The sequence below is a fragment of the Arachis duranensis genome, chromosome 5 (assembly GCF_000817695.3).
Source record: "Arachis duranensis cultivar V14167 chromosome 5, aradu.V14167.gnm2.J7QH, whole genome shotgun sequence".
Classification (NCBI taxonomy): Eukaryota; Viridiplantae; Streptophyta; class Magnoliopsida; order Fabales; family Fabaceae; genus Arachis; species Arachis duranensis.
This window is the reverse complement of record NC_029776.3, coordinates 26,062,875-26,073,476: the sequence shown is the minus strand read 5'-3', so window position 1 is coordinate 26,073,476 and position 10,602 is coordinate 26,062,875. Positions and strand designations below refer to the sequence as shown.

The following is a 10,602-nucleotide window of genomic DNA, read 5'->3' as shown; positions in this document are numbered from 1 at the left end:
AAAAAAATTTAAACAGGTTTAATATTATCTTACTGATACAAACAATTAACAGATTGAAGATGCAATAATGTTCAAGGTAAAATTGATCATCCAATGATTACAAATATAAAAAATTTTTTTTAGATTTTGAAGCGTTGATGATTGATTGCTATGATTTGAGGTTTTATACGAAGAGGAGAATAAAAAGAGAAAGTTTTACAAGAAAGTTTTGGTTATATTTCTCTAACATGTAAAAATAAGAATATATAACTTAACTAAATGTCACTCACTCCATTAATTATTCATCTCAAATTTAAAGATGAGACAACACTGAATCCATTTAAATTTTTTTTGAATTAAAATTAGACGTTTATATTAAACTACTCTTCCACTAGCCCATGAAAACAATAAAAAAGTCTTGTGACCTACACATTCAGTCTAACAGAATACATAAATTCAGTTACAATCTTAATCTTTATGAAGGTAAAACTAAATATATAGAGAGTATTGTCTACCAAAGATAAAGATAAAGATAAGATAAGATAAGATAATGAAAACTAAAATTGTAACCGAATTAATGTATTCTATTGACTATGAATTTGTAAGCCACGAGACTTCTTTATTATTGTCATGAGTTAAGGTGGAAGAGTAGTTTAATAGTTTAAATGCCCCAATGTCTATATACCGTATAATTAAATAGAACCAACCTTCTAAATCAAGTCATGTTTTCAATGGACATTTTTGAAACCATTTCAATATAATCTCTTAAACTTAATTGTTTCACTTATGATTCATTAGTAACATTATTTGTTTTATTGTTGTTAGAAGGAAAACTCAAACTGCAGAGGGAATATAGAAAAGTGGAAGGACAAGAGTGAATAAAGGCCAAGCAAAATAAACACACGAGTTCATGTTGGATCCAAACGTGTTAAAAGAAACTATGGTTGCTTACAGTTGGAGTTCAGAAGGTAACATATATTCAACAAATTTGTTTTTCAAATGAAACTCATGCATTTTACTCTTCTTAAGTCTCTAGTATTTAAATTTCAAAAATATTTAGAAGTTAATAGAAAATTAATTCAATGCAGCACAGAATTTTCTTATTTTATATTTTTTAATTATTATTAAAATAAATGAATAATTTTAAATATAATAAATATATAATTATAAATATTAAATTAAATAAGATAATTTTAGATTATTATTATTCTCTAACATTACTCAAAAAAAAAATTTAGGAAGCTGGCGACTTTTGTATTTTCTAACTAATACTTAACCATTAAAATAAAAGTGAGTGATCTTCCACCATTAAATATAATTTTACCCCATTAAAAATATTATTGATGGTATGGTTAATAGAAACCTGGGTTGTAGTTTTGACCAAAAAGACAAGAAACAATAGAGAGCGAGATGATGGAGATTCCTATACCATGTGTTCGCATTTTAGTTTAAGGCTCAGATGGATAACCCAGCAATGAATTTGTGTCTTTCTCTCTTCTGAACTGCCGACATATAATTTCTCTTGAATCTTCTTATTAGCTGAAAGAAACTAAGAGCGAGTAGTAGTGAAGAAAATGAGAAGCATAAACCCTTCTTTGAATTATCATTATTCATCGATGTTCCTCACAAAGAGAGTTATTCCATGCACTCTCTATGTGGTTACATCACCCATGTCTCTTTTTCCAATGGTTTTCCTTTGCTTTTATCTATACTTTACACCATCTCCACAAACTCATCATCCTCTTCACTATTCAATTTCTAGTGCTATTGCCTCCCCTCCCCTTCCTCCTCCTCCTCTTCTACTGCCGCCACCTCCTTCTCCTCCACTATATCCATTGTCTCCTCCTCTTCTACTGACACCGCCGCCTCCTCCTCCTCCTCCGCTATATCCATTGTCTCTTCCTCTTTCTCATCCTCTTTCTACTTTTCCACCACCCGTTTCTTTTCCTCCTCCGTCAGCACCACCACCACTACTGCCACCATCTTCTCCTCCTCCTCCTCCTTTTACCACCACTATTACAGGTACATGTGCATGCATGCAAATTTTTAAGATATATTATATAAAGAAATTTAGGAGGCTAACTAATATTTTTATTAAAATTTGGCCAATATTTAACCAGCAAAAAGAAAGTAAACAATTTTATACTATTAGATGTAATTTCACATTATTAAAAATACTAATAATAACTAATTGATGACTACAAATTATAAAACTTACTGACCTCTTTACACTTTTCATAAAATTAAAACATTACCACATGTACTCTGACACAATGTAGAACATCATGTTCACTTGTACGAAAAGGTAGCCCCATGAAAAGCTGTCATTTTGTGGACAAAAAATTGACGAGATTAACTTTATTTAAAGTGTAAAAATATCAATAACGGGTAGTTTAAAAAGTATGTAGCCGAGTAGTTCTTGAATGATAGAGCAAATAGGTTCTGGGTTTTGGAATTGGCCATGTGAGTTTGTTTGAAGTCAAAAAAAGTAGATTAATTACTTCTAGGGTATATATTGGTGGCGGGATGGTGATGGAAGGAGGTGGAGTGTATTGAAGGTGAGAAGAAGTTAACAGTGGGTGTCAATAAAAAGAAGAAGTTCTGATTATCGTCGAAAGATTCGCATGGATGGCAGTATAGACTATCGACGGAAGAGCCAATAACCAAGTCGAAAGAGAGCATGGCAATGTAGTGTGCTGGAGCTATTTCGATCTACTTGAAAGCCACTGGAGTAGTCATTCTGTGGCTGATTCTAGTGTTGTTATCGACTTATCACACATGTGGAGGGAGAAGTCGATTTGTTTAATTTGAATGATAACTCTGTCATGTTTGAATATTGGCTAGTGTTGATAAGGTGTATGAACAACAGAAGCATTCATGATAAAGTGTTGTTCCCACGTAGAAATTAGGTTTCGATTTATAGGAGTGGTGAAGAATAATAATGGGTAGAAAGAATTAAACTTCTCAAACTGCTCCATTAGAGCTGATACCCATTTTGTTGTGCTTGCTCAAGTTTTAGCTTTTAGAAAATTCTTCTAAGATTATTAGAACTTATACCTTCGGCACTCACACCTACACCATTCACACTCAAGACCCTAAATGCATACTGTGTTTTAGTCCTTTCATATGAGAACTTTTGAGGGGTTTATTGTTGAATTAAGACAAGATTTTGACTCAAGATTTTGAGGGGTTTATTGTTGTTTAAAAATAAATTGGATACTAAAATCCCGTATGTTTTGGAATCAATACATAATATATTATTATATAAAATCTATAGGTATTTTCCTAGTAAGCTTTAACATTTGCTTTTTTGAGACAAATTAATGACTATGTGGCTTCAAACAGATAACCTAATTTATGTAGACTTTTAATAGTGCTAACTTGATGGCGTGGTTAGAAGGGAATCTTAAGTTGATCGTTGTTGGAGATTGAGACAATAAAAACTCGGCAATGTTATACATTGATTTTTTTTGTGTGCATTGGTTGCAGGATTTCAAAGTTTTATAGGATAATTAGTGTCTAGCAAGTGTGTTGTTTGAAATGTTGATGTTATTATATATGATTGACACAAAGGCAAGGCGTTGAATAAAGTTATTGCTAGATGATGGAATTTGTGATGCATTGCCAAAAAAAAAACACTCATAGAAGGTGTTATATTAGCTGTTGTGAATTTAATTTATTTAACTTTTCTAATGTCTTATGCGGGCTCTGCTAAACACACAGATGAGTTAGGGGTGAGGGACCCAACTGCGGTTCAAACAAAAGGGACTGAGCGCAGCAACGATGCCCTGGGTTCTGGTGGTGTTAAGAGGTGGAAATTTAGCACGTGCGAAATTGCCGATCATAGGAGGACACGTTGCCCAAACGGCCCTGTGGTGTAGTCTAGTTAGGATCCAAGTGCGGACAACATGTCACAAACCCAATGTGAGATATAAACTAACGTTTTAGACAAGCAATTTGTCATTTGTTGATACTCAGCTTTGATGCAAAATGCATATTGTGGCATTGTATTGTTGGTATTTTTTTCCCATGGGAGAATTATTTATTGTTTGCATGGTCAATATAAGATGGTTTTATGGAAGCTTCTTTTAATAATTTATTATCTTTGTCTTTTTTCTTTTCAGATTATTGATTATCAATTCTATAATTAGGTAAATAAGAACATAAAAAAATATTAGACAAAGACTTAACAGCCTGGGAAGTCGCTAGTTTCTAATAAATTTGAGATGTTAAAAAATATTAATGACTGAATAGAACTAACAAAGCAAAAATTATAAATCTTATATAATAAAAATATTTAATAATAAAAAAAATCAGCCAAAAACAGCCATAACTTGTCTTAATTTATTGGTATGCTTTCCCTAGCTACTTTTCAACAATTCTTTTTGTATGTTTAGTTATGATAACTTTAATTATATATATATAGGTCGCTTTTATGGGTAGAACTAATTATATATATTATGCAAATTTGATTTAGTTAGAAGTTAGAACTGATTTGGAAATAACACGATTTGTATTAGCAGTTCCTCTTAAAGTAATTTCGACAAGAAGCTTTTAAAATAAAAATAAAAAACTTTTCTTAATCAATTATAAAATCCATACTTCATATTCTAAGGAGAACAACCAAACTTTATCTTACTGTTGGTGGGAAATAAAACCAGAATGATTCTTAAGAACTTCTAAAAAATAAAAATATTAATAATTTGGGTATTTATGCTAAGATTTTAAAAATCGAATCAGTTATTAAATTGCTCATTGTTCATCGATTTAGCAGTTTAAATAATTTGACATTTTAACTATAATTCAACCGGACTAATTGAATTATAATTAAATAATATATAAAATTATAAATAAATACACAAAATAAAAATAAATATATGCTAATATAAATTATAAAAATACATAAATTAAAAGTGCAAAATTAACTAAAATTTTATATTCTCATAAATATAATATAAGAGTTAAATAAAAAAGAAAATAGTCAAATCTCAAAGTTTATATATATATATATAATTATGAATGTTATATATTTTATGTTATAGAATAATAAAAAATAACCAAATAAAAAAATTATATATTTAATTTAAATTAAATGTATTATTTTTTTGTATTATTAAATATATTATGGTATAATATTAAAAATAAAAATAATGTATTATATATAAAAGTTATTTTTGTCATAAATTTGAACAGTCCATTAAAATTTAGCTAGTTTTCGAACGACTGTTCATAATCAATTGGCTTATCAATCGAACGGCATAGTCAAACGATTTTCAGTTTGGCCGGCCGGTTCGGGTCACATTGATTTATTCTATCTATAATTGAGTGACAAATTATTAATTGTTCCTTTGTTGTAGAAATGGCAACTGCTTATAAGATCCGATCATGTGACTACACGAATGGAAAATGGGTCCCTTATAGAAAAGGTCCTATGTATAATAGCACCTCATGTCCTTTTATCAAAGATACTCAAAATTGCAAAGCCAATGGAAGGCCTGACTCAGAATATCTCTATTGGAGATGGAAACCAAATAAATGCAGTCTTCCAAAGTTTGGACCAAACACTTTCCTCCAGCATGTTTCCAACAAGCACATAGCTTTTATTGGAGACTCAGTTTCTAGGAACCAATTTGTCTCTCTTATTTGCATGCTATCCACTGCCTCAACTCCTAACCCTATTGCTTTCAACAAATGGCACTTTCCTTCCCATAATGTACATTTTTCCTTCTATTGGTCCCCATTTCTTGTGGAAGGTGTGCAAAGAGTGATAACTGAGCCCAATTACCATAACAAAATGCATTTGGACCGTGTTAATGAGAAGTGGGCGGAGCATTTAGATAAAATGGATTTGATTGTTCTTTCACTAGGTCATTGGTTTGATGTTCCTTCAATTTACTATGAGGGTGGTTCAATTGTGGGTTGTCTAAAGTTTCAACATCCTAATTGCACAACAAAAATGGACATGTATGGCCCAATAAGAAAGGCTTTGAGGCTCGCTATTAATACCATAATAGAGAGAAAAGCATCAAAGGGTGATAAAGTGGATGTAATTGTGAGAACATATTCTCCTTCTCATTTTGAGGAAGGTGGTTGGGATAAAGGAGGTACTTGTGCAAGAAGCAGGCCTTACGTGAAGCTTGGAAGGAAGAAGTTTAGAGGAATGAATGCTGCCATTAGAAAGATTGATATGCAAGAAGTGGAAATTGCCAAGGAAAAAGGCAAAGAATTTGGAGGGTTTAGGATAGAGGCAATGGATGTGACTAAGTTATCATTGTTGAGACCAGATGGGCATCCAGGAGCTTATATGGTCCCTTTTCCATTTGCTAATGGGGTTCCCAAACTTGTTCAAAATGATTGTGTTCATTGGTGTTTGCCTGGTCCTATTGATACATGGAATGAGATTCTTCTAGAGATGATAAAGAATTGGGGTAAAGCCAGGGACTGATGAAGAACAATCAGATATTCTTCTATTCAAGAAGAAAAAAAATGTAAATACATTTGTCACAATTTATTCTTTCCGCCATTATTGGGTTGTGAATAATGTTGCATTAGAAGGAAGCAACAATTTCAATAAAATGATTAAGTGTTGATTATGTTTCATTATATTGACTGTGTTTGATATTGCACATTGCAGTTGCTTTAAGGCCAATACGTGTACAATGGTTGTATTTTTATTTCAGCTTTTTCTTAGAAAGATTCTGGGTAGGGATTTATGTAAAATTCAGCAAAGCTAACAATAAATAATCCAAAAGTAATTGAACTCCAGCAGCTAATACATTACATCAAGGGACTATTCCTAAATGTAACAGAAATGTTTTAAAATAGACAAGAGTATGAAAGAATCACGGAAGAATAGAAAGAAAGAGAGAAAATTCCATTGAAAAAATTTTAAAAAGAAAAAGATATAATTATTAAATTTTGCTTGATATATTATATTTTTATTATTTTTATTTATAGTAATTTCAACTAATTAATAGAACAATTCTAATTGGATTTTGGGTCTATTTTTACTCATTATATTATTCTTTTCTTAACGACAACCTTACTTTTAAGATTGTGACAAGAAAAAAAAATTCTAATTACAGTTAATAAACTAACAATTATTCTTAAAATAATATTTTTTATTTCTATTTTAAGACTTTTTTTTTGTTATAGACTTAGTGCAAACCGCGCTCTTATCCCTCACTGCTGCCGATTTGGAAGACCAATCTCCATGGATGCTCGACTCTCCCTTCCTTCTTCACTTATCAGCGACAGCTTCATGCCTAGTCTCTTCCTGGACGGAATCAGCTCCTTACTCACAGACGACCTGCTACGCCAACACCGTCGGCATTGCCACGCTGCCAACAACACCGCGACATCAGCATCACTGCAGACTTCAATGGTTCTGCAGTCAAAGTCCGAACCTTGTTACGCACTTGGCTCTACTCTGGATATCTTCCCGCAGCCAAACACTCCTTTCTGCCCCTGCCATGGCCGCACTCAGAATTGGATGTCGACGCCCATGGCTGACCTTCTCTATCAGAAGGCTAACAGCGACAAGGCGATGCCCAGATTCATCAGGTATCTTTTGCTACCCTCCCCCAATTTGGAACGGTAGTTGAGATACCTAGTTCGATATGATCGTGTCTTCCACCACCGATTTATGCCCTTGAACTTCTCTGGTTGGGTCGTGTCTCTGTTACTGGCTGATAGCATTACCCGTTACTATTTTTAGTTGCCTAAGCTTAATCTTATACAGGTCTCTCCTTAGCTTAGGGCTAGCAATACATACCCTATCCGTAGGTACCCAATCCAACCTAACTCGTTCGGGTAGGGTATGCTTCCCGACCCACTGCGGGTAATGTAGAGATGGGTTTGGGTATGCCTGCAGTTAGGGTAAGGTACAGATTTAGGGTGTACCCTACCCTACCCTACCCTACCCGCATCCCATATATAACACATATATGATTTCCGGTGGAGGCCTTATGCTCCAAATTATTCCCAATCTGCCTATTAACTCCATTAAAGCAACTTTATGAGCTACTTGATTCCCTTCTCTCGAAGTCCATGTGAAACCAATTCTATCATCTTCCCCCTTCAATACCTGTATATCTTAAGTATTGGGTCAATTTCAGCAATTTTATTCCCTGCTTTTAGCGCTTGCACCACAGATAGATTGTCGAATTCTATCAGTGTTTTTTCCATCCTAAAGTTATTGATTAAAATGATAGCATTTCTAATTGCCATACTTTCTATAGCCAGACTGAAATTTGCAGTTATCCTATTGGTTGCTCCTTTTATCATCCTTCTCGTGCTGTCTCTGATTACCACTGTTGTTACCCCCTCTTTAGTTGCTGCCATGAAAGGTGCATCAACATCTGCTTTTATCCATGGCTCTGACGGAGGATTCTAGGTAGAACACTTTCTTTGTCTTCTATTTCTTTGTTGTTCCATTTTTATAACTTCTTGTGAACTTTATCTAAATTTTGTCTCTAACATTTTGGCTTTAGAAATTGCTATTTCTGGGTTGACTTATTTCTTTTGAAATATAGCTCGATTTTTGAATTTCCATATCTCCCAACACACAAAGGCTATTCTACTTATCATTAATTCTTGGTTTGATTTATTACATTCTTACTATTTTTATTTATGGTAATTGCAACAAATTAAAAGAACTATCCTAATTGACTCTCGGGCCTATTTTTATTCATTACAATAAATAGATAAATTCTTTAGTGCTTTTGAATTTGGTGTCAAATTTTTCAAACGTACCTTTCAAGGTAAGTATTAAATATTTAAAAATTATTTATTTTTATATTTTTAATAAAATATTAATTTTTAATTTTTTAATAAATTAGACAACTACTGTAGCAATCACCTCATAAATATTGGGTGAATAAGTAATTTTTAAAATATTAACTAAGTCAATTGATACTAATTTACAATACCATATTGCATTGAAAAATCGTACTATATTTTGCTCTAGAAAATTGTGAAATAAACTTATTTCATGTAATTAGTGGATTTCGTACGAGAGACATGCGAAATTAAATTTTTTTGTCCTAATTTCCCTCACATGAAGGAATTGCGACATAAATATAATATTTATGGGATCAGAGAAATTTCAAAAGTGTTTTAGGGCTCATTTTTTTTAATATGAATTTTGTTGGTGAGATACACACTAAAATGGGTTAAAGAGGTGTAATTACAAATAGGTGAAGTGCACAAAGGTAGCATGCCGAATACGCAATCTTCATATTGGGCAACACATAGGTACAGGTGGCAACGTGCACCTTACCCGTGGGTACCTAACCTGATCTTCAGCGGGTAGGGTAGGATGGGGATAGGGTTCTTGTGCGGGTCGGGTAGGGTGCAGGTCGAGCCTCAACCCTATCCGACCAACTGGCACCCTATATATGTATATGTTACATATTTATATAAAAGTATATTTCAAGTGGATGTTGAACTAAAAGCCTCTCATTAAATGTAAAAGATCCTTAGCCACTAAAAGAAGATCATTAATTGATAATTTAATATTTCTTTTTACATAAAAGTTAGTTCTATTTTAAATTATGAGTAATGCTAGGTAACCAAACAATAGTGTATAATATAGAGATAGCACAAAATAAATGACATTCTCATGATAAGCGAGCGGAGTACATCTGCTTATTCATTACCCACTTATCACTCAACTTTCTTCCGCATGCCTGGGGTAATTAATTTCATTCTCAAAATCCATTTCAGTTTCTTCTAAATCAAATCCCTAACATCTCTCATTTAAATTTATATCCATTAAAATACAATTTTTGTCTAGTAGATTAACATCCGAAAATACTATCAAATTAATCCGACTAAAACATTAAACCTACTCTCCTAATTTCATTCAAACTATAAGCCCACAATAGAGAAGAACGAAAAGACACAGCTTTGTCATCGGAGCATCACATAGCCTTGTTTCCTTCTGCCATAGGTATGTTATCTAGTTTCATGTTTCGATTAATTGGCATATTAGGGCTTCATTATCAGTTGTTGTATGTATCTGGATTTGATGTAAACGATGAAAGTTTTAGTCTTTATTTTGTCTTGATGGGTTTGGAGAAAGGAAAAAGCTTGCAAAGATGGCGTTTTAGGGGTGGAGATGAAGGGAAGGCTTCCAAAAAGAGGATTTTTTCGTTTCTGTAATCAGCAATAATTTTTATGAGGTGTTACAGTATTCCTATTTTTTAATCTGTTCAACCTTTGCTTGATTTGCTATTTTGCTTCCTACGTGTTGTGCTTTGTTTTAAGGGATTAATAACGTGTCAATTGTAAAGTAGCCATTTGGTTCAAGTTGCCTAAAAAATATGAAAAAGAAAAAATAAAGAATATGAATAAAGTTTTATGAGAAAGAGATATACACAGATAACATTCCATAAAAGCAGCCAAAAAAGAAGTCACGCTTTCTTTCTTATTATTGTTTTAATACCTTCAACTAATAAATCTCTTTATGCATGCGTTTAAGGAATCGCTTGTTACTTGAAGAGATTTTGTTTATTTTAAGTATTTAATTCAAGTGTAGAATGGAAAAAATAACAGTGATCATAACCTATGAGTAATACAATCTCTACCACACTGCATATATTATATTCACTTTAACTTTTT

The 10,602-nt window shown here is 32.6% G+C and overlaps 1 protein-coding gene across 1 annotated transcript; it reads left to right on the top strand.

Moving 5' to 3' along the window:
• Positions 1 to 1,444: 1,444 nt before the first annotated feature.
• Positions 1,445 to 6,582, top strand: LOC107488884 (xyloglucan O-acetyltransferase 1). The gene is made up of 2 exons (XM_016109667.3): positions 1,445 to 2,001; positions 5,337 to 6,582. The coding sequence occupies exons 1-2, from the start codon at positions 1,554 to 1,556 to the stop codon at positions 6,422 to 6,424; spliced, it is 1,536 nt and encodes a 511-aa protein (XP_015965153.1). The 5' UTR covers positions 1,445 to 1,553; the 3' UTR covers positions 6,425 to 6,582.
• Positions 6,583 to 10,602: the final 4,020 nt, after the last annotated feature.

Bases quoted from the DNA above. Each gene is read 5' to 3' on its own strand.
- LOC107488884 (XM_016109667.3), top strand. From the start codon at position 1,554: ATGAGAAGCATAAACCCTTCTTTGAATTATCATTATTCATCGATGTTC. The intron at 2,002-5,336 runs GTACATGTGCAT...CCTTTGTTGTAG, and splicing joins TTTTACCACCACTATTACAG to AAATGGCAACTGCTTATAAG.